Consider the following 24975-nt stretch of genomic DNA (forward strand, 5'->3'; position numbering starts at 1 on the left):
CGTATTCAGTTTCGGCCAGGTAGTTTTAAAGTGTGTGTGGGGGGGGTGCCACATACAGGATCCGCCCCGGGTGCCAAATACTCTAGGTACGCCCCTGCCCTCCCCTACACAATTTCTTCATCAGATGCCCTTGTGGCTGTGTGTGCCGGCGCAGGGAGAAGGAAAGCCCAAATCTTGCGATCTCGGAAGTCGCTAGATTTGGGCTTTCCTTCTCCCTGCGCCGGCACACACAGCCACAAGGGCATCTGATGAAGAAATTGTAGGCAGTGGCGGAACTACCGGGGTCGCGACTGCGACCGGGCCCTGGAGTTCTGCCAGTCAGTGGGGCCCAAGGGGTGCCGAGCGGTTGCTGAAAAAGGAGAGTGAGAAAGGGATAGATGTGGTATGCCGTTTTCAATAAACTTTGCATAAAATAGTTAATTTGCATTTCATTTTAATGGTTCAGAAAATGTCAGGCAAAATGGTCGGCCCTCGCACATGTTCACTTCATCAAATCTGGCACTCTTCGAAAAAAGTTTGGACATGCCTGCTCTAAATGATACATAGATACATAGTAAATGGGTGATAAGATGAACACATGTTTGTTTAGGATGCAGGTCAGGTTATTAGGAGGGAAGGTTATTTATAGCGTTAGTAGGAGAAGTAGGAGAAGATGGCTGGTCTTAGTATCAGGCCACTAAGACAACCGCTTGGGGCATCTGGCCAGGAGAAGGGGACGCTGGCTGTTTCACACATTGGGGACATTTTGTGGGGGTAAGTAGATGTGACACCTGCCAGGGGTGAAATGTAATCTGGAATGTGGGATCCAGTGAACCCAGCGAATGCTATAAATGCCATATGTTTACAACGCAATACATATGGTTGTCTGTGCAGGCTTAAGACGAATGCTGAACTACATCTACATTGTAAGATTGTTCCTTGACTGTGAAATAAGATAGAGCCTAAAATCACGGCCGGCTTTTCAGAAGAGCCTTGTACGCACAAATACATCCACACGACTGAATTTCGCTAAGCGAGGGTAAATGCAGATCCGCAAACTGCAATGCAGTCTAATCGCTTTACATTACGTGAATCCATAAGCTGGTGGAATAAGAGACGAGCTGCTACGATGGCAGCTTATAGCCCACTTCAAACAGCTTTCAAGGTGTCAACTTGCCAACACAAGAGCCTTGGCGTGACGACATCACTGATCTCTGTTATTTGGCGGAATTACAAGTCACTTGATCTCCTGCTGACTATCTGTGCTGAATGGCAGGTGGCAGCGGTGATCTATTTGCCTCAGGTGCCACCTTAGGCTTAACTCAGGGCATCAGTTACCCACAGTCCTTCGTGGCATAAATGAGCCAGTTGGGGAGACTGAAGTTCTCCCTTATAACCATCCCACTGAGCAGTGGCACAATGGGGAGCCTGATCACCTAATAGCGTGGTCGACCCCTGGTTCTGTGGCAGAGATCCATGGGAGCGTGTTCCATAAGTGTACACGTGTGTGCGGGGTCTGCAGCGTTCGCCGAGACAGAGCTGGAGCCTACCGGCAGTTAGTATATTATGTTCAGCCAAACACATCTCCTGCACGGGGAATGGCTTGGAGAAGGGGGGAATTCTGCGGAATCTCCCTATACCGCTGAGAACAGGACATTATGAAAATTTAAAGGAACCTCTCAGCTATTTAATGCAAGACTACACCTAATGCAAGGCTACAGCAGGATGAGGGTGATGAGAGTTTTAGTCTGATCAGTACTAGCGCACTGCCTTGACCTCTTAGTTGCACAATACATATAAACTGGAACTGTACAACCCCAAAAACCATTAACCACCATCAATGCAGCCATCAGTCATTAAACTAAAAGAAAACCGGTTCATAATAAAATTAAATTAGGACGCATCCCCATCAAATAATCCAATTTAAAATATTTCCTAAAATAACCGTTTATGCAGACCCTGTGATTCCCCTTCTGAGCAATGAAAGTTAAGGCATCTTCATTGATCACAACTCCTATCATACTCAGCCTATCATACATAATAATGTATTATTTTAACTCATATATAGGAATGTCCCAGGTATCAACTGCGATTAACCCTTTAAGCGCTTTGCATTTGCCGAGCGTTATGGAGCGATAATACTTATAGCTACACTGTATCTCCCATATCATGCGCTGTGTATTTAATGCAGGACTGGCATGAAGCGCATGTGCTGCAGAACACCATGCCATTCCCGTCTTCTATTAGCTTCTCATACTGCAGCGCTGACATTTTACACACCACAATTACACTGTATAACACGTATCTATATAAATAAAACTATGTAATATGAACATTACAATCACAATGTTAACAGAGGCGTAACGTGGACCCCCACAACGCTGTTTAAGCTGATACTGACATCTGCTGCTCGTGATGTCTTTAGTTATAGCCATGATATCCTTTTTGTGCACTATTTGTTTCCCACAATATATATATATACCTATACCGGTATATTCCATGAAATGGAACAGATGTTTAATGGAAAATCTTCATAGCCGTACAGAGGCCTTTATCACTCCCATCACTCCTGTGTTCCAATGGCACGTTGTTTTGGCTAATCCAAGTTTACATTTAAAAGGCAAATTGATCACTAAAAACCCTTTTGCACTTCTAAACGTTAATGTGTGCAATACTGCCAAACAATCAAACATACGTGCAGTTTCTAAACGAACAGGTGAGAATATGCAGCACATACATTGCCTTGACTACAAACAAAGTTTTGTCACTTTGAGTGTGAATCATGTGAGCCCCCGTCACTCACAGGGTTAAACCAAGAGATATCCTTAGTGCCTAGTGTTGCTTTGACTTGTTTTCTGATATTGTAACATATTACTTGCGTGATTTATGGTTCCAATAAAAGCTTGGAATGGGCAAAGGTCAGTATAGCGCACAATTTATCAGTAATGTTTATTGCATCCTATGCCTGGTTATTTACAACAACAGTGCTATATTGTGTTTCATTTCGGACCAACTAGTGCTGCCATGCGGTGGTTGTCACATTTATCTTGCTTACATTAGACAGATTGGTGATGCCATGTTGTGGTTGGCACATTTATCTCGCTTACACTGGACAGATTGGTGATGCCATGTTGTGGTTGGCACATTTATCTGGCTTACATTAGACAGATTGGTGATGCCATGTTGTGGTTGTCACATTTATCTAGCTTACATTAGATTGGTGATGCCATGTTGTGGTTGTCACATTTATCTAGCTTACATTAGATTGGTGATGCCATGTTGTGGTTGTCACATTTATCTTGCTTACATTAGACAGATTGGTGATGCCATGTTGTGGTTGGCACATTTATCTCGCTTACACTGGACAGATTGGTGATGCCATGTTGTGGTTGGAACATTTATCTCGCTTACACTGGGCAGATTGGTGATGCCATGTTGTGGTTGGCACATTTATCTGGCTTACATTAGACAGATTGGTGATGCCATGTTGAGACGCTTATGCAAGTTAACAAGCTTTGCCGCTCTGGGAAGTATTATTATGTTGTGTATAAATAAACATTACAAAAACTTAACAAGAAAGGTGTATTAGTCATAAATAAATGCAGTATAGTCCCGTAGAGAACACATGTTAATAACCGGACAGTTATGATTACCAGTACCTAACATAGTGGACGCAAACTGACCATAAGTAGGGCAGGAACTGCTACACCCATTTAAAAATGTACTAAGTGGTTTCCCTTAAATGAAAAGAAACAAATTTAAACTCATCTTTGTTACACACAGGGGTTTATTCGCTAAAGAGGGCTGGTATCTTCTGGTCCAGAGATCATGTAAAGCCTATTGCCCCCTGGCCCTCAACACACACCATAAGGAACACACACTCATTCTAACTGCCATGCTACTATTACGGGGTCATGTAATGTCACGTGAGAGTTGTGGTTTCAACTCACTGATCTTGTTTGGCGTAATGAACCGCCAACACCAGTGAGAAGAGCCGAGCTGGATCTGCAGAATGCAAACTTAGGTCATATTATACGGGGCTGATCATGCTGTTTTTGTTGAAGAAGTCTATTCGCCTTATATAATGCATAATGAAATGACAACTCTCTTGCAAACTGCAGCTTTAGTGAAATATTTCCAGAGTTACAGCATATAATAGCTTGTCGTGGGCAATTCATTTCTTCATTATTCTCTCTCAGTGACAATGGTAGCCATAGGTTTAACTGCCCATAATTATACATTTGACCAAGTGACATGTTTGATGGTTTCTGAACATAAAAATGTAATATATGTGAATACGAAAAGTTTACAGGTATAGTTCAAGTGCATATGGGGTTTATTCACTTAAAAGGGTTTTTTACATTTCAACTGCCTGACATCACTATTATACATTATCGGGGGCAAGCTGAGCTGTCTCTGTATAATCCATTGGTAAATGAGTGAGGAGCACCTGTGATTAAAGATGATTATTAGGGTTTGCCATTGATAACACATTATCCCCCTTTAGGGAACAGACCCCTATCTTGTCTTTAACTGCTTTCATTGTTAAATCACCTGGATACTCATATCAGCTTCCAATGTATTTGGACTGGAACCCATGGCTGGACCTCCCTAGTAGCCAGAAGACCTGGAATGTATAACTTAATATGTTGCCTCTGAGAACATGCTATATGTACTGTTCCATTACAGATAAGTGCTCAGGTACTGTTTGCCTTACTCTTGATTGTTACATGTAGCTCCCCCCAAACTCTGACACCCCAGTATCCTTACCTCCCCGGTGGGAGATGTGCTTGCATCTGAACTTCTGTTGCTTCTTCTTGTGGAGCAGGTTGGGGAATTTAAGCAGTAAAGCAGAGGTGATCACATAACCCCCCAGGGTGGTTAGCAGGTAGAAGGCTGCTGACATGATGCCTCTTGTTTCAGTAGCCACCAGCACTCAGGTAACCTTCTGCCAGGTGTGAATGAAGAGATGTGTGTGAGTGATCAGTGTGCTTGGTCCCTGTGGAGAAGTCCCTTAGGTGCAGGAGTGACGATCTCTGACACTACAGGGTTCTGACCCACAGGGTGATCTCTTGGCTCCTGTGTATTGGGTTCACTAGGATGTGATCTTGCAGGGTGCTGTTAAGGTGCAGGTATGTGTTATGCGCAGGCACCGGGCTGTTATGTATCTCGATGACCTCTGCTTTGCTTTGCTGCTGGTTCTATGAATGGAATCTTGTAGATCGCCGGTTATTCGTATCTCATGACCGATTGGCTGACAGGTCGTGCTCCCAGGGACGAGCTGGTACTCTGGTTACCACTGACGCAGAGATGGCAGAGTAAGGAAAGCTGATGGGTGCTCCTAGGACTTCCGCAGGACCCGGTCACAATCAATGATCGTTTTGGTGCCTGCGAATAGCTCAGGGGCTGCAGGGCTGTTCTTGCAGTGTCCGGTACACACTGTGTATCTGGCTGTATGTCCTATATATCAGCAGACAGACTCCCTCTGGGTGGATATGGTCCCTTTGGTGATGTGTAAGCAGATTTGTAGCTCCTCCTCGGGGTGTGCGGGGTAGATCCGCTCTATCCGTGTGCTCTGCCCGGCAGGCTGGGCGCACTGCAGCAGCTTCTTCCACCAGCCGGGCAGGTTATTCCACACTTGTCATTGCCATATGGTTGCGCATGCGTGAATCCTATATGACGGTCTTACTGCGCATGCGCTGCCTCCTTCTCTCGTGAGTTTGCTCCTGCGGCTTATGCGAGAATATGTACGTTATGCTTCCGAGAAGGTTATCGTTTGTTGTGCCTCGTCAGGGCAAGTTAGGAAGCGGGACTAAGGCCTTAAAAGAGAGAAGCCTGCTTAAAAGGTCACAGGGGCGGGCTGGCAAAGGGTGCAATTTTCCCGTGGGCTGCTCTGAGGTAGACATTGGCCACTGGATTTTTTTTTGCGGGTTTTATTTGCAATTCCACATATAGGCACCTGGGTCTCTTTAATCGACCCCCGTTTGTTTGTTTTTCTCATTTACAAATTATATACCTTATTATAAATATAATACATATTTTATATTTATTATATTTTTTTATATTATATATGTGTATATATATATATATATATATATATATATTTATATTTAGAACAAGTAAGGCTTTTTTGAACCCATATTCATACATGTAAGGCATTATTTTTTATGAATACGTTTTTTAAAAAAATGGTTTTAAAAAGTTGGAAAAATTTATTTGCGGTTTTACAGATATATAAATTATACACAGCTAGTATAAATGGGAAAAAAATACCAAAAATATATTCCTTAGGAAACCACCCTATATCATTTTTAATTATTTAAAGTTTTCTAAATTTTCTTTAGCTTGTTCCTACCCCCATCTACCTAATTCCACAGTAATTAACCCCCACCGCACCAACTACACAATGTAAACTAAATAGTAAATATTAAAAAAAAATGAGCCCCACAGGGTCAAATTAAAAATAATTAAAAAATTCAATATTTGTAAGGGCTCTGGGCTTGCTGTTTTCTTACTTTTCAATGTTTCTCTTTAGCTCATAAGTGAGAAGGAGGACAGCATTGCCTTTGTCATCTGACCAAATCCATGCATGTGATTGGCTGTAGAAGCAATCACGTGCACAAAAGGGCAGTGCTGGGGATCTGCTGGAGAACCAGACCGATATACCAGACTGGTGCCATATGGGGCAAACGCAAACTACTCGTCCAGTAATGTACTGTAAAAAAAAAAAAAAACATTTGGCTAATGATTGGATGGCAATATTTGGCTAACGTGTGCAATTATGACCTGCCCACTTGCCTGTTTCAGGGGAACACTAGGAACACCGTGCTTTTCCTAGGCCAAGTGGCACCCCAGGCAAGAGTGGTGTTTGGTGCCCCTACAGCACACTCTAGAACTTACCTCTTTAATCCTAGGCAGTTCTGAAGAAACTAGGACAGGTGTCAATCCTCCATGTGCCCTTTTGACTGGGATGCCTGGCATTAAGATGAGCCCTGGTAGGAACATTATTTCTCTGAGGGGGCGAGTCCAACCAGATTTCCCAGTTAATACTGCATATCAAAAACAATGCTCACGGAACTCAGTGCATGGATATCTTGGCCCAACACAAACTAGCCTTCACTATAAGGAACTGCATACAAATATATTCACTTTGAGCATATGAGTTAGGTGGAGATTCTGCCTACATACCCTCATAATGTGAGCATTGCAGTACATCTTGCCCACTTGGACATTAGCAAGTAATCTGCACACAGAATGTGCAATCTCTGCCTATTTTGCACATGTTCAGTACCTGGCTTTGGGCACTGAACATTCCCACTAGCCAGTAGTATTTAGAATCAGAACTCTGCTTGGGTGGAGGTAGCATCCGGGACACAAGCCTGATGGTTGTGATCACTGGCAACTATTCCTGTTCAGCAAGTCAACTCGTCTGTCATCTTGGTGCATTTTTATTGCTTCTTTATCAGTGTCCTAACTAGCTTATCTCCAAAAATCCTTCGATCTATGCCCTCCTGTACAGAGCTCTGACCACTTTCCAATCTCCAGCCTTGTGTATGACCCTGGCTTGTCCAAGAACGTTCTTCAGTCTCTGACTTTGTACACGACCCTGGTCCCAAATATTTTCCAAACTCCAGCCCCTGTACTTCAATTCTGGCCTGTCTTGACAAAGATTATACTAGCCGCTGCTCTGGTAGCTTGTACAATAGTAGTCCTCAAAGTCCCCTCTGCCTGACAAGGATATATTGCAGGGGTGTCCAGCCTGCAGCCCTCCAGCTGCTGCAGGACTACATGTCCCATAATGCTCTTTCAGCTAAGGGGCTGGCTGAGGAGTATAGCAGATGTAGTCCTGCAGCAGCTGGAGGGCCGCAGGTTGGACACGCCTGAGCTGTTGGGTCTACCACAAGAAAATCACTACATGCATGCAAACCTGAATAATTTCAGCTGCCATGTATTTCATAGGTCATTGGCTTTGTTATTGAGCATGATTAACATAATTAAAGAAACAAATGAAATGTTACTCCGCACACCAATAAACTCTTTAATGAGCAGATAATGCTCCAAAGAATGCAGAGTGTGGTGCATCTGAACACCACAAAATCACAGATGCACAGAAAACGTAACAGCAAGAGGCAGATTCCTGCGAGACGTCCTACTGGAGGGAATCTAAGATCTGTACATGGGAGTGGAACTTTGTGTAGCCTTAACTGCTATGCCATTGTGTGCCTCTGTAGCACTAGCTATTATGTATTAATAAGGAAAATATGCAGAACATTGTTCAACAGTATAATGAACTGAAGCAACGTTGTAAAGAAGAGCGAGCCAAAATTCCCCCACAATGATGTGAGAGACTGATAAAGTCATACAGAAAACAATTACTTTTTGCTGCTAAAGGTGGTTCTACAATCCATTGAATCGTAAGGTGTACTTAGTTATCTGCACATGGCGTCTCCGTTTTGTTTTTATTTTTGTTGAACAAACCATAACAGGGTGTAATATGTCACGTTGTTGTTGTTGTTCTTCTGAGGTTGTACTTACCTCATTGTTAGACCTGCTAAGGTACAGATGATTGATTGTGTCCTGATGTTTAAAACCATAGAATTGAAAGAGGGTGTACCTTCTTTTTCACACAACTGTATAACTTATGTTTGGGTAATAAGTGATTCATTTAAGTTTTTTATTTTCTACAGCAGGGGCGTCCAACATGCGGCTCGCGGGACCTCCATGTGCGGCCCGCGTGAGATCGGCAGCCAGGGCAACCAAGATCACAAGGGCCCTGCTGCTTACCTGTGGGTGGGTCTTTTGCACTGCACAGAGGAAGCGCAACCCAGCAGAGTCACGTGAACGTACGTGACATCACATGACTCTGCTCCAGTCCTGCTTCCTCTGTGCAGTACAAGAGAACACAAAGGGAGGCCAGGTCCCCTGCTGAAGTCTGTGAGTGGCATCGAGAGAGGTGCTGTGCAGGTAGGGGGGTGGGGGAGGGTGTTTGAATGAGTATGCGTGATTGAGGGAATGAATCTGTGAATGAGTGTGTGTGTGTGTGTGTGTGTGTGTGTGTGTGTGTGTGTGTGTGTGTGTGTGTGTGTGTGTGTGTGTGTGTGTGTGTGTGTGTGTGTGTGTGTGTGTGTGTGTGTGTGTGTGTGTGTGTGTGTGTGTGTGTGTGTGTGTGTGTGTGTGTGTGTGTGTGTGTGTGTGTGTGTGTGTTAGCAATCACACTCCTATCATGCCAAGTGATATTGTTGAATTTTCTGTCCAAATTGTAAAAAATAAAAGTGTGGTTAACACACCAAAATTGAACAAAAAAATACAACAACAATATTAATTTATATATGATTGCCAGCAATCACACTCCTATCATGCCCAGCCAACAAGTACATGCTGGAATCTGGGTATGGCTTGAAAATGGTCCAAATGCTACTGGTGAAATACTCTGGTAGACCGCTTTCCAAAAATGTATACTTTTATGGGAACATGTTCTCCTGTGGGACTGCTAAACTGCTTCATAGATAGCATTGGCTTAGCACACACCGTGATCCAGTATGCCGGCACGTTACAACTTATGCCCTGTGATGTCCAGAAAACCCCAAAAATTTAGGCATGTGGGGTATTTCCGTAATCAGGAGAGGCGGCTGAACACTTTACGCTGGATTTCTCTGCCGTAACACATACCCTGTGCCAAATATCCTCAGCAACACAGAAGTGTTGGTGAAAAAAGTGCACGAAATTAGAGCAACGGCTGACTTTGGCAGTGATTGGCGGCCACATGGTTGCATGGAAATTGTCTAAATGCTCTTGATGAGATACTCTGGGTTGTCTGCTTTACAGAAATGTATACTTTTATGGGGGTATTTATAATTAGGGGGGTGCTAAGCAGCCCCAAATGAAACATAGGTCTACTAAAGCAAAATGTGAAAATTTCACGTTTGGAATCTATAATGCGCATGGTCCCGTTTGTGCCCTGTAACGCCCAGAAAACCACAAAAAAGTGGCAGTGATTAGCGGCCAAATGGTTGCATGGAAATTGTCCAAATGCTCTTGATGAGATACTCTGGATTGTCTGCTTTACAGAAATATATACCTTTGTGGGTGTTTTTGTTTTATTTGTTTAAAATTAGAGTTGCAGTCCCATCATACCTAATGTAAAAATTTAACGGCTTTGTATAAAGTAATGTACACCTTATAGTATGTTGCCTATATACGCTGGGAAAATATGGAAAATCTATATAAATCAGGTATTTCTGAAATCAGGACACCTGAATTGATAAATCTGGATGGAATTTTCTGTCACTTTACCTAATTTTGTGAGGATTCAGAGGGAAAATAAAAAAAGTGTTTTTTTGCTAATTTTTGCTAGTTTTTACTAAATTTCTAATTCTAAATTTTCAGCTAATCATCCAACTATGGCATCAAAAGAAAGCTCTATCTCTCCTTGAAAAAACAATATATAGTTTACTGGGGTACACTATTCACAGGAAAAGAGAATCATCACTGAACCGACTCCACCGGGATTGAAGGGGTTAAAACAAACGATGCTGGCGTCCCAGATCACAGCCGTTTCGCTATGAAATGTTACCCGTTTAGTTTATTCCTATCGCGCCTGCGTTGGGCGTGAACACCAGGTATTGTTACTCTTCGGCAAACTGTCGTTTACAATTCATTACTGTTACACCCTTAACCATTAATTTGAACTTAATTTGCTTGGCCAATATAATAGATAACTTATCTTTTTAATCAATTAAAAATGTTAATTGTATCCAAAACAAGTGCCACATTACCCTAGAACTACAAATAGTAATGAACAGGATCTACCAAATCAGGTGGCGTTTTTTTAAACACACGCTGTAGTGACTTGTTTACGCTTTAAATATTTGCCGTGCTGCGTTCACATCGATGAGATATCTTATACTTTGGTCCAACAGGACTTTAGAGTTTCGCTACCCATACTATATACACCACATCCATTATATAGCCATCACCTGATGTATCTCTATAATGTTCCATACACTTGAGTTTAGCATGTAGGCATCCTAAACCTTATCTCTGGGGCTGTAATTATGAAGATGAAACCACTTTAACCGTGCGCTACAAACTTACACAAGTTTGTGTCATGAGATTAGATTTGTCATCTTACTGCAACTCAGTAGAGGCAAGTTGTTCTCAATATAAAAAATGATGCATGTTAATCTAAAGATACTGTGCGTGTGTATATCTTCCATACAGTGTGTTAACGCAACATTTATTTATTTAGCTATTGATAAATGTAGACTTGCAAGTGACAGATCTGTCTTTCTTATCCATAACAAAAAGGAAATTAAGTGGAATTTTGCCTTAAACATAGATGCTTAAAATCAATGCAGTTTAATGCCCAAGAGTTTTCAGATTTCTATATTTATTGGTATAAATCAACCCAACCCTATAGAAAGCCCATTTCTCCCTGTATGCATTTGCTCCTTAACTCCCCTATTTGCACGTTCGGCCAAACATCTCCCGCCGTGTGATATACTTACCGACAGTCCGGCGCTGGCTGCATGATTGTTGTTGGGCTCAGACCACATCACCACCCAACCTCCCCCTTTCCACGTACATCGTAAGCACTCCTATTGATTACAGGTTTAAAGATTGCATATTCAAAAGTACTTTTAAAGTTTTTTAATGCACATTGTTTGCTTAAAGGGCTCCCTGAGACACTGGAGTATACCTTTATGACACAGGGTTGGAAACCCCCGAGAGAGATAACACAAAAGGTGGCTGCAGATCTTTACACTTAATTGTTTACCATTCCTTAAACCCTTTCAGAAATGCCCTTTTATGACAATCCTTTTTGGAGACAGTTGATTGTTACATTTCATTCTCACCCATGCGGACCAAACACTCATACATACACTAGCAGGAAAATATTCTGATCTTTATTTTTGCACATTATCAATTACAATTACAATGTCATCTCACATTCCTATAGTGATCCAGCTTTACTTTTTATACAAAATTGTACAGAGAATAGGACAATACAATATTATACAAGCCGTGACTAATGAATAATTTACATGTCCATGTGTAAAAAACAAAGAAACAAAAACAAAAAGTTAACACCTGTACCTCTTAAAATATTCAACCAAAAAAGTTCAAATGTTGAAGCACTTGCCAAACGAATGTCAACGAATTAAAACTATGTAGCTAGAGATCTTACATAAACAATAACTACAATCTCTTTATACAGACTGATATTTTACAAAACCCACATCATCAAATCCTTGCCTTAATTCAAGGATCTAATATTGTGCTTAAAAAAATAAAATATAATGTACATATATTTATACAATCCCATTCTTGTGGTTAAGAACAAGAAGAAGAAGAAAAAAAAACAAGTATAATTTTGTAATCTTATTTGCTGGAACATAATAGCATTGAAATACCATCTTTTGTTAATGGAATTAACATACTTTTTTGTTTAACCTCCAGCGTGCATTCACCTGCTCTGCAGGTATCTCCAATGTTGCCTCTGGTGCAGGAGCAATCTCAAGGTTTATTATATTTTTTTTAACAAATACATAAAGTTCAATTCATTTGTGTTCTGCCGCTAAATGTGAACTCCGGAGCTGCTGCAATAGCGAACAATTTTGAGGGTTCATTCACTAAATCTGAACTGCATTATGGGGGACCCGAACCCAGTCAATGCAGCGCTTATCCTACATGGCACTAGTCCTTGAGGGTCATGCTACCAAATTATCAAGGGCAAGCTCAGCCTTTCATGCTGGAGACCACTAGATCCGGCCACCACAACGGTCAGCGAAGTCGGGGTAGAAACATTTGATTCACTAGAAAATTCCCAGTTTAGTGAATACACTCGTCTTGCTTTTCTGCTGCTCGATATTCATAGCAGCTGTACAAACCCAAAGTCCCTGCAAATTATCCAGCGATAGTTAGTATCACAGATAGAAAGTCGGATGCCGAATAAGCCTCAATCTGATTTTGGGTTATTTCACTACATGGATTCAGGACATTTTGCACTAAAAGGAATTGCATTTTTCTTTTCTAATCAAATTCTAATTGGCAGCAGATGGAAAGATATACAAGGATAAGAATTTGTTGTGTATATAGTCATTAAGCTAAAAGTGCCATCAATATGTGCAGCGTATACATGTACTAAAATAATAAAAAAAAAAAATACACATGGCTCCCAATTTGGAATTAATTCCCCATAAGATCTAAACACACATTGTGGGTAGTTTTGACAGTAAGCGTCACTCACCTTGTTGAATGGAGTTTAAACATTGGCTGTTGTGTACTGTATACAGCAATTGTAGATATAATATATAGGCAGCAAATACAATTAAACTGCCAAAATTAAAAGTGCCTGAATGTTTATAGGTTAAAAACGCCCCAAATAAAACAACCAGGAAGCCTGAATACAGTCCTGAATCTGCCACAAACGCGGCTTGTGACTGTCTTAACTGGAGCATTAAATGTGAATATTCACTTTGGTTAATCACTTATCATATAATAAAGGCGTAACATGACAAATGTGGGGCTGAACGATTATAAACAGAGTTCTAAACATCTCACATACAGTAGTTTTAGTTACACACCGACACCTTCACAAAGACATGTAAGTATATAGACAACCGCAAAGCTGCACAGCGCGCACCTGAGCTTCTAACATTCAATCGGACAATAAAGAATGCACAGCATCATTTATAAACCCATCAACACGGTTTTAATTGCCCCTAAATAAACAATTATTTAATGCTATATGAAAGGTAACAGAGTCGTTGGGAACGCTGCATTCAAATAGAGCAGCTGCTGATGGGGAAACTTCCTAAAATGTTAATTTCCAAGGAGCAGCGCATCGTGCTAACAAGCAAAAGAATGTTACGCGGAAATACTGAATTTCTCTGACATTTTGCTTATTCTAAAACACTGAGAAACATTGTACCTAATGCTCTAATCCAGCCAAACGGGAAAACAAGGAGTAGAAATCACGACTAGAAACGTAACACGGCTGGCTAAACAGATGCATGAAAAGCGCTCTTTGCTCCATCGCGCCTATAAGCTGCCACTATTCAGGTTGGTAGTGATCTGCACTTAAGTACAGTATTTTTTAAAAGATATTTTTTTGTGAGCATGTAGGGAAATCAACATTTTGTTAGTATTACATTATCTGAAAATAGAACCACCCGGCCATAGTAAAATGGCTTTAAAAAAAAAAAAAAAAAAAAAAACTGGGCCGGCTACCAAACGAAATTTTCCCACTTTTCCTAAAGACGCGTGTCTTAAAATATTAGGCATTGATAATTATTAAAAAGAATAAAATACTGCTACATCATGAAGCCCCACTTCAACAAAGTTCAATTCAACAACCCTCCCCAGTACACTCGGGCCTGCGAAACGGCAAGGAAATGCAAGCAACTTAATGTTTATGGGTTAAGCAGTAATAACGAGCTAAAATGTATTTCGACTATTAACACGTAGCAGCTTTTCCAAAGATAAACTACTCTTCCATTTTTTTTTTTCAAAAGACCGAAACACCAGAGAACAGAAGCCGGAATCAAAAGATGCAGCTACATTGCCTGCCTCAGATTTGCAACTGTTAATTTATTAAACAAATTGCAGAACGGGAGTATAAAAATAAGTTCTATTTGTGAGGCAGAGAACTGTAATGCTATAATAAACAAGACAAAAAAATAAAGGGGAAAAAAAAAAAAAAAGTCTCTTTTACAAGAACGGGTGTGTGTGGAGGGGGTGGGGGTTCCAGTCTGTTCTGGACAATGTCTGGGATCACATTAAAGCGGCCTCTTTATGATGTTTCATTGTGTGCTGATTCTTTTCCGATGGGCGACGGAAGCCTTTTTTGCAGTAATCGCAGCGATGTGGATAGTCTTTGGTGTGAATGGAGATGACATGGCGCTTAAACCCAGACGCATCGGTGGTGTTGTACTCACAATATTCACACTGGTATACCTTTTTGCCGCTGTGAGTCTTCATGTGCTTTTTCAGTTCTGTTTGCTGTCTGAAGCCCTTCCGGCAACGTTTACACCTGAAAGGCAACTCCTTTGTGTGGACAGATAGGATGTGCCGACTAAGCACAAAAGGATCAGCAATCTGGAACTCACAGTGCCTACACTGGTGCACCTTTTTGCCCCGGTGTGCGGCTTCATGTTTCTTGAGCTCGGAGGGCCTGTGGAAGCCCTTCTCGCACACTTCGCACTTGTGAGGATAGTCCTTGGTGTGCACAGAGATGATGTGCCGCTTAAGGTCACTAGAGTTGGAACTCTTGTGGTCACAGTGCAGGCACTGGTGACTTTTGCTTTCCTGGTGCATGAGGACATGAGCTTGCAGGTCTTTGGAGTCTGCAAACGTCTGAAGGCAGATGTCACATTTGAAGGGCATCTCCTTGCTGTGTTTCGTCTTGACATGTGTCTTCAAGTTGGACGAGTCAGCTGACCTGTAGTCACAGTACTGACACAAGTAGGGCTTCTCCCCAGTGTGAGTGCGCATGTGCTTCTTTAGCTCAGATGGGTGTCTAAAACCCTTCCCACACTCTACACAGATGTGTGGGAAGCTCTTGCTATGAACAGCCATTAGGTGACGGTTCAACAACCCTTGCTCTGCTGTCTCGTAGTCACAGAATTTGCATCTATGCATCTTGTTGCCCGTTTTATCCTTGTGGGTTAACTTATGGGCAAACAAAGCATTGGAGTGCGAGAACACCTTCCCACACTCATCACATTCCAGTTCCTTCTCGGTTTTAATGACAGCAGCAGTCAATTTGTGGCTCTCCAAATGGTTGTGCAGGCTCACCTTCTTGTTGGTGGTGTAGTCACAGTCCGTGCAGCGATATTTCTTGCGGGTCAAGTGCTCGGGGTGGTTTTTCATGTGTCTCTTTAAGAAGCCTCGAGACTTGAATTTTTTGCCGCAGATCATACACGGGTAAACAGTAAGTGGATGGCCATCGGGACCAATTATTATGGCTAGTAAAAGAGAACAAATACATTAGACTATGGTAGATACTGAAATTATAACATCTTTTGTATGTTATATTGTGAAGCCATTACTTCTAGGTACTACTAAAATATGAGACAAAGCATACAAAGAGACTCCAAACTATCACTGCTCTGTTGAATTATTTTATCCTGAAGAAAAAGTGTGCAAAACACAATGGAATTTGAAAGCGGGACTGACGCATGCTGTGTTTAATGGGAAAGGGTTAAACATATACAACTGCTGTAGTAAACAGGCTAACATAACGCGTCATTGGTGTTTAAAAGCAGTGAGAATCACATGCGCCAGAGACGGTTACATTTCAAAACCCCACAACATGCTATGATTTGGTATGCAGGCTGCTGTGGAATAGGGAGAGAATGACAGTTTTGCTGAACACATATAAAGGCAATATTATAAATATAATAAAAATATACACATTTACACGCGGCTTTTACAAGGTAGAAACAGCTGGAATGTAACAAAACTGCTGCGCTATAGAAAAATAGTACAAATAACGCAACGGCACGTATATGTATCACAGCTATTCACTTTAGTGGCGGTTGAGTAACACACCTGTTTGGTATTGCCTATTTTCTCCTCGCCTCTTCTTCTTTGGTTTTTGTTTTGCTAGCCTGTCCAGTCCATCAGATTCATCTATGTGCAGAAGAGCACTGGCAGTGCCGTTCCTGTGCTCAACCCCGTCCATGCTGTTACCCATGTTATTACCTAGGAGAAAACCGGCTCCATTTATGTATATAGCAATTAAACGCGTGATTAAAACCAAACAGTAAAAATCTGCGATTTAATACATGCGATTTAAAAAGTTAAGTTGATGATTATCCCCTTAAGGACAGAGCTGCTTTTTTGTATCCTTCGTAACAATGGCTGTTTTAACATTCCTGTGGCGCTCGTCACATATTATAGATAGATTTTTTTTCCCCCCCGGACAAAAAGGATTTCTTTAGGTACCATTATTCTTAGATCTAATTTACTATATTATATATATGAAAAAAACAAAACACTTTTTCTGACTTGTTTCAAAAATCTTACTTGTAGACAAAAGCTAATGAAAACACACCTGCTAAATAGACTATCCGGAGTTTAGAAACACCTAATCATTTAATGGTTTTTTTTTTGTTGATCCCCCTCCTAAGCAATTTTTTTTTTTAGCTGGTGGGTGCCAGCATTAAATTAAAAGGGATATAGCCTTTCAATATGGTGAGTACAATCACTGTGAAGAACAATCGTACAGTGACTGCTATTTTCCAACAATCTAAGTATAAATATAGCCTACACAAGATTACCATAAGCTGCAGCCCAAGCAACCGGCATAAAAGTCTTGCTCAGTTCAGCATCATCCAGCTGCTGATCATGTGTTACCGAAGCATCCTCCTCACCAACAATCACTTCCATATAGACTTCATCGGCAATCTCTGCAACATCTGCAGTGGAAAGGGAAGAACATATAAACGTGGGTAAAAAGAATTGTCTGTCCCATTTTACACAGCGATGTGCTCCTTATTCTGAATAAGGAAACAATACTCTGGCATATATGGCACTTCGGATGTCATTTCAGGCTAGGCTTCCCCACTTACTATCTGGATAGCAAAGGAGACATAAAACAACCAAAGTAAACACTGAATGTACTACCAGTAAATCGCACTTTGATAAAACGGAAACTAAGGGACACCCATGCAAAACCCTACAATATAAATGCCACATATATGGGAACATTTTTTTTAAACTTATTACAGAAGGGGTCAGCTAGGTAGTTCCAAAACTCTACACAGCTCAGAAATGTGTATCTGTGCTTAAAAAGAAACTGCCAAATGCTTATATTAGAAGCACAGTTTAAGCTCCTCAAAAGCTCATCCACAAGTTATTTAAACCTAAGGTGTCATAATTGTAGGTGTCACCTACAATGAAGAGTTTTGAATCCACCTACAAAATGCACATACAACATATTCACTGAAGTTACGGTTACTAACCAAGGTCATTGTCTTCATTGTGCGAGTCATTCACAGCCATATAAACCATTTTTTCACGAGGCAGGCGTCCTCCAGCATGGGCATCAAGAAGTCCATCTCCATGATCATTCTCAGACTCGCTCTCTACAATGTCTACCGTGCCTCCTACAGAAAACAAAAAAAAAAAAACTTGTGTTTAACTGTACACACACAAAAATATCATGTAAGCATTCACAGGAAACACTTTGTAACTGTGTATAACCATACAAAATGCTTATTTGTTTCTAAACTGCTTTGAAGTGCAGAAAGTTCTACAATGAACATGATATCCAATAAAACTAATATTCTTTACAATCTTCAGCACTTTAATAACGGAAAAAGAATGTATGTCATCTTTATTCAGCTTAAAGCAACCAACCATTATATTAGAAAGGAATCAAGTAGTGATCACACATTAAGCTGCAGAAGTCAGCTCAATCAGAATTGCTACAATGACACAGCTGGTAACATACATGAAACATGATTAGAAAAATGTTTATATTACTAAGGTAGGTTTACCTACTCACTGCTACACATAGTGAACAGGGGGGGGGGTTAAAACTAAGGGCCATTTCTTACCTAAATCTTCCTCACCGGGATCAGCCTTAAAGATGTACACCTTGATGACTTCTGGACATGACCCATCCAGCTTGCTGGGGTCACCATCGACTTCTTCCCCCATAGCCATTTCATCTGTACAATCTTCATCAATCTTCTCTGCATCATCCACTAAATACACATGAATAAAAGGGTTGAAGCAACATTAGAATCCACAACAATTTCATTTGTAAATTTGTCAAAAGCACCTTTAGTTCCCTAAAAACAACCAAAAAGTTTGCGTTCATAACGTGCTATAAAATATATACACCTTTTCTTGACATGGCTGTATGGGAGTAAAAAAAATAGCAGCTTTAAATGTACTAAGCTCCTTATTCAATATAATTCTTACAATAACTACTCCGGTATTTACTAAAGCAATCCGCTGCAGAGTAGAGTAGTTTCTGAGCAGACGTAATCTAGGAAGGACTCGCTTGTAAGCAGATCAGCTGAAATGTGTTTGATTATAAGGCCCAAAATGTGCAAATGTACAATGAAGGGTTGCATGCGATCCATGCAGTCACCTCTGGTCCATGTTGATTTTGTCACAAAACAGACACCTTAAAATTGTGTCATTTGTACAGAATGTCCTTGGATATACCAACAAGCAATAAGTGCTCAATGGATTAAAATGCGACTCTGCAAAGCCTAGCCAGTCACATTTATTGGAGATTTACTAGGCGGGCGGCTGAAATATAACCTAGCTTCTGCTGGGTTTTGCTTTATTTGAAGCTTGCTTTGTTAATAATCACGCCGTGTATAGTGTGGTCAAGGAGTTTATACTTACATGAGATCATGAGGTAGTCATCGCAATTCACTTCCTCACCATCGTGTCCCTGTATGGGTATCCCATTGGCATCAATTACTGCCTCTGATGAACAGTCTGCTACCAGAACTTCCCCTGAAATCATGTCCTCCCCAAGTCCGGCCTCCGCAATCTCTTCTTCCACTTGTTCAGAGACCGAATGAACACTCTCTGTGCTAGAAGGCGCTAACGTGCTTTCAACCAGATCAGAGTCCAGTACACTTTCTGGAACATCACAGTGCGTTAATTCATCCTCTTCCAGCTCTTGCTCCTCTATAGCCGTATCTACCTCATCCTCTAGGACCTGCTCAGGGATTATGACAGTCTCTGTCACTCGGGATCCTTCTATGATGTCTGCACAGTGGACATCCTCAATTACCACATCTTCAATAACGTCCTGGATTACCACCGATTCTGGATCATCAGAAAAGCCCTGCACCGCCATACCACCATCGCCATCAGACACAAAGACAGTCTCCTGGATCTCCACAATTATTTCGTTACCATTAAGATGAGGCTCACCAGACCCTAGAGGGGGAAAAAAACCCATGGAGATGGAGATGAACGTCCTCAAATGCTACTTATTTAATTTAAAAACTATGTGAATACTATTAGACTTTGTAGAGCTCATAATTATAGCTTTATAGGACTTGTTTGTATTACTTGAACCATTAAGCAGACGTTTCGGACTTGGTAATTGATGCGTTCTCTTATTGTCTGGTTGTTCCCGTCATGTCACATTTATTGCGCAAAATGCTGAAGTAACAGAAAATAAAATTTGGGCTTTAGGCACTTTCCAAAGCCATCACCAGATGGTGGTAGAATGGACAAATCATACTAAAAGGGTTCTTCAAACAAACAAAACACCCAACATGTATGATGGGGACATTTGAGGACAATTCTGCTTTATTTCTTTTTGTAAAGGAGTAGTGGTTTAAAAAAGGACACTGCAGCCATCATATGCACTGCTGAGGAGGAGGGCAACTGCAGCAACAGGACTGCAGCTTCTAGGTCAGGCAAGTACTTTGTTGTTGTGAAGAAGGCATAAAAAAACAAAAAAAAACCCTCATAGCACTTTAATATGCTTTTTTGGGGGGCGTGAGGGACATTAAACTGTCCCTTTAATGAAGAAATACATATCGTTTTAAGTGTTCTTATATATATTACTCATGGATGCCAAGAAAAAGCTGAACACCATCTATATCCTCACATCGCTTAGGCAAGTCATGTGCCCAGGCACAGTTACAGTGGCTCCACATGACTGAAAGGCTTCTCCTGCAGCAGAATGCCACTGGGGTTTGGCACTTCATAATGTATAGTGAAGTTAAGGCATTGAAACAAATCTCCATGTAGTAAATAGAACATAAAGCAAGTGTTTCACGTCTGCTGCATCTTCCCCTTAACTATATGGAGGGAGATTGACTTTGTATAATCATTTCAGTTCTAGTGGAGTTGGTGAGCTGTGATATGTACTACACGCCTCTTACACTATTAATCTAGTAACATTTCTGTTTAAGTGTATAATGACATCATCAGAACAAATCCGACGTGCACCGTACCTGCAGCATGAAAAAACGCATGTGGCTCTGCTGTCTGCAGTTCGAGCTCTGCTACATCTTCTTCCATGACTGAATAATCATTAGCAGCTTTTCCTGAACACACGGAGGGGGGAAACCCAGAAAAAAAGCAAAGGTTACTTATCGTCAAAGATCTGAAAAACATTATACGTTTCCAAAAATACAGAAATAAAAACATTTTTAATAATACCATGATGCCTGATAACTCACAGACCATGTCAGCAAAACAGACAGATGGTACACGCACCGCAAATCACGGCAGCCAACGTTCTCTAACTACACGCTTATAATGCTCGATTGGAATATTACGGACGGTATCCACTTGTTGCTTTCAAACCAACGGCTTTTGCCTTTCACGATAGTCTCTCCCTATGGTCCTTCCCGTGTTTTTACTGTTAAAACCCCCATTTATAACCAATTTCATTGTGACGCACCTTTTGCAGTAATTAAGCTGTTTCTATATACATCTAAATCTGTTTGTCCGTTCTTGTTGATAAAATGGTTCTCAGCCATGATAGGGCTTATGGGAAGCTTTAGCTTTTCTGTCCTGCTGAAGGGTACCTTGCGAACGGTAACAGGTTTTCTTCCAGAACAATATATGTTCTTGCAAGTCATTCCAGACACGAGGGGCTGAGAGTAACTAGATATAGGAGATCATGGCACAGAGCGAGGAGATGTTCCCTCCAACTAGGGTAACGGTAAATTCAAACAAGATGCAGAGAACCGAACAAATAATCCAAGAATAAAACACTTTTTTTCTTTCTTTTTAAACACAGAGAAGTTACATATTTGTGTTTTTACAACAAAATGTATTGATGCAGCCTGGCCCATTTTACCAAACCTAAGACAATGATGCCATTCTATGAAAACCATGGAAACTGTGTGTTTGGCAGCGTCATACATACTAGTTTTAAATACTGGTTTGCAGAATATACATTTTGATGTTGCAACTAAAGCTTGATATACAGGTTCTTATGGGAAGGACACAAACCAGGTACTATCACGATACACAGGAGGGTTTATTCACCAAACAGCAATAGAAAGTGACTGTTTTTTTACTGTTGGGGTCTATTCACTAAATGGATAGCTGTGCTTCAACGCCTCCACTATTCATTCTGAAAGGCCAACCCCAATGAGCTTTTGCTGCAGCAAGAGCTTGGCTGGCCCTGTATAACCTGCGGGGAAACCAGTGAGGTCTCCTCATCCATTGAATCATACAATGAAATGGGCCAGCTCAGCACTTCATGCTGGAGAATCCTACCAACGTTAACCGATCAGAATGAATAGTGAAGCAAGGGAGTTGAGCCCAAACAGTCCTTAGTTTGGCGAGAGGTGTTATTTAGTAACACCACACTATGAACGTCCATCGCAGCCCTTCCACAGGATGGGAGTTTCAGGTTTCCCAACGGAGGTCCCAATCACAGCACAGCTAGGCACGCTCTACAATACGAAGTGCCGACTCGTTTATAATTCCGCCCCAGCCCCCACCTCCAGTTTCTCTTTAGAGAAACAAATCCCTTTGTCCTCTTGCCTGCCGGATTACCCCCCTTTTTTTTTTTTTTAAGAGCTTGTGAAGTTTGGTTCTATGAGTTTATAAGATTGTTCATCAGCCCTCACAACAGTGAGTTTAGTAACTACAGAAAACAAGTTATTAAAGACTTCCATATTACTTACCTATTTACAATAGATGACAAAGTTAAATAAAAGGCACTTCCCCATAGCAATGCTAACCACAGGCCCTAAAGTGTGTGTCTGCGCTGCCAGAGGATACACGCAGTAACAATCGCACAATGATGCCGGGTAGATTTTAATGGGAAAAAATATATAAAAGCATTTCCATAAAGCGGACCTAATAGCCAAACGAGGCATCGCAGAAAACAAAAAGGTGTACGGTTCAGTGTTGATCATCGGACCAGCTGCATCCTTAAATTGGGTCGGAATTCCATGGTTTACAGTAACAAAAAAGGCCACATATTAGATTTTTTTTTTTTTTATGAAAAGCGAGAACGGCAAGGTTTATGCTAGGACTAGTGCGATAGGTCCCAGTAGCAATAATGAATTTTATTTAGTTTGCTAGAGATCAATCCAGCTTTGGGCTGCACAGGATCGAGGAAAGAAATCCCCAAAACTCCCGAATAAAACGGCTACCTACAAGCCCCCCCCCCATGTTTTTACATATATATCCAGAATTCACAGAGGGTCTTTTTATAACAGAGTTATAACCTGCAGTATACGTTTTCATACCCCGGTGATAGACGGGAAGTCTGCCCACCCTACCGTTACTAACCCAGAAGACATTATCGGACCACCTGAGATCTGGGGAATCCGAGTGATCAAAAGAAAAACCATCACTAGGAAAACTACAATGTTTTCAGGACAAAAAAAAAGCGGCTTTGCTTTTCAATCAGTACAACTAATCGTTTTGAGATGCAACAATTTTTTTGAAACACATAGTAATTTAAAGCTACAGAGAGATTTATTCAGGGCTGTTTAAAACAACCCCCCCCCAACACACACACTATATAAGATATAAACTATATTATACACTATATAAGATTACATAAACGAAAGATACACTATATACGATTATAGATACATAGTCCTGTTCTACGATTTTATGTACATAAAAATCTTATTTATCCTACCCATGAAAACAAAACTTCTGTATAACCACAATATATTTATATACATTTATTTATAAGACAACAATAAAAAGTGTGATATATATATTTGCTTGCGCATGCGTTGCCCTTTAACAAAAGATGGAGCAAAAAAAAAAAAAAAAGAGCTGCCTTGCCGCCAATTACCAAGGGAGTGTCTTAATGAATATGGCGAGGCGCGTATTAGCACAAAGCTATTCGTTTTCTTTTTTGTTCCTTCCTCCTACGCCCTGCTACATTTTTTCACACCGGGAATTCCAAGATGGCGGCGCAGCCCCTCCTCCTCCCTCTCACGCAGCATGTGTCTGGCCGCCATCTTGTTCACAATGCGTGTCGATCTGTATTTGCAAAAAAGTACAAAATAAACGGCCTGCTTCCACAGGTTTAGCATCGGCGACCGTGTAGTTTTGCGCAGGGCGTCACTCCCGCGAATGCTGCCTAAAACCCTCCGAATGGGGTGCAGAGAGGAAAGCGCCTGTGTTCTTAGCCGCCGCCCCCTCCTCCCTGCAGTCCCACCATGGCCTAGCTGCGGCCTCCTCTGAGGCCTGGAAGGGCAAGCGGTCGAACGGAGGCCTACAAACGGGCCGTGGAAGGCCGCGGCCCTAATCCAGGCGCCCCGGCCTAGATTAAAAAGCACGGAAATCACGGCATCTCTCTCCATGACAGCGTCAGATAAAAAGCAAGCAGACCCATTTGTTTTCGCTATTGCTCCCTGCACGAAGCAAGAGCAAAGCGGTGGCAGCTGCACGCCTGGCCGGGTACCCGGCCTCCCCGTGCTCGGAAGCCCACGCGCATTTCCCGCCCTGGGCCCCAACCTGCCGGCCGTCGCGGCCTTACCTTCAGAACGGTGGCGGCTTGTCCCGCGCGCCTCGGGTTCGGCGTTCTCTGTCCGTTAGGCCCGAACGCGGTGGCTGATTCGAAGGGAGGGAGGAGGGGGGGAAGGTATAGAGTGAGTGCGAGAGGCAGAAAGGGAGGGGCCGAGCTCGATGGCTGTGAGAGAGATGGGGGAAGGAGGGAGCGAAGAAAAAAAAGCGGGCAGCTCTCCTGGCTGGGCCGCCGTCAGCAGTAAACGTCACTGCCGCAGAGCCTCAGGAAAATGCGGAAGGGGGAGGCCGAGTGCGAAGTAGACGAGCTGGTAGACGACAGAGCCAAGGCCAGGGCCTATTGCGGGACCTGAGTTACCCGGGGGCGGAGGGCGAGCCGCTTATGGTAGTGGCTTCTCTCGACTAGAATCACTCACATATAATACGCGCGTTAACGTGGACGGCAGAAATCGCCCCTCAAATCCACGATCGCTTCTGAAATATTCCAGCCTGTGTATTTTATACACTGATAGCAATGACATTCGTTTGATTTATTTCTTTGCTGCA

General features: G+C 41.8%; 2 protein-coding genes across 3 annotated transcripts in view; both read right to left on the reverse strand.

The window, feature by feature from the left end:
- Nucleotides 1-5011, reverse strand: part of GDPD1 (glycerophosphodiester phosphodiesterase domain containing 1) — a 24186-nt gene extending 19175 nt beyond the window's left edge. Inside the window, exon 1 of the mRNA XM_053457265.1 lies at nt 4750-5011. Coding sequence (XP_053313240.1) covers nt 4750-4885 — 136 coding nt within the window. The 5' untranslated portion in view covers nt 4886-5011. The remainder of the gene's footprint in view (nt 1-4749) is intronic.
- Nucleotides 5012-14162: 9151 nt separating this feature from the next.
- On the reverse strand, nt 14163-24565 carry ZFX (zinc finger protein X-linked). Of its 2 annotated transcripts, XM_053457267.1 has the most exons (8): nt 24443-24565; nt 20928-21020; nt 19351-19896; nt 18546-18695; nt 17949-18092; nt 17265-17402; nt 16534-16686; nt 14163-15947 (listed from the first exon to the last, which is right to left on the reverse strand). In XM_053457267.1, the coding sequence occupies exons 2-8, from the start codon at nt 20992-20994 to the stop codon at nt 14755-14757; spliced, it is 2391 nt and encodes a 796-aa protein (XP_053313242.1). In that variant the 5' UTR covers nt 20995-21020; nt 24443-24565; the 3' UTR covers nt 14163-14754. The 2 variants fall into 2 exon arrangements, with proteins under 2 accessions (XP_053313242.1, XP_053313241.1); XM_053457266.1 differs by lacking the exons at nt 20928-21020; nt 24443-24565 and having other exon boundaries at nt 19351-19933.
- Nucleotides 24566-24975: the final 410 nt, after the last annotated feature.

This window comes from Spea bombifrons, chromosome 2, assembly GCF_027358695.1.
Source record: "Spea bombifrons isolate aSpeBom1 chromosome 2, aSpeBom1.2.pri, whole genome shotgun sequence".
NCBI lineage: Eukaryota > Metazoa > Chordata > Amphibia > Anura > Pelobatidae > Spea > Spea bombifrons.

What these genes read in the sequence shown, in the direction of transcription:
- ZFX (XM_053457267.1), bottom strand. Translation starts at nt 20,994, where the DNA reads ATGGAAGAAGATGTAGCAGAGCTCGAACTGCAGACAGCAGAGCCACAT. An exon ending in TGACTACCTCATGATCTCAT is followed by an intron (nt 18,696 to 19,350) that starts GTAAGTATAAAC and finishes ATGTGTATTTAG; the next exon opens with TGGATGATGCAGAGAAGATT. An exon ending in TCCCGGTGAGGAAGATTTAG is followed by an intron (nt 18,093 to 18,545) that starts GTAAGAAATGGC and finishes TGTTTTCTGTAG; the next exon opens with GAGGCACGGTAGACATTGTA.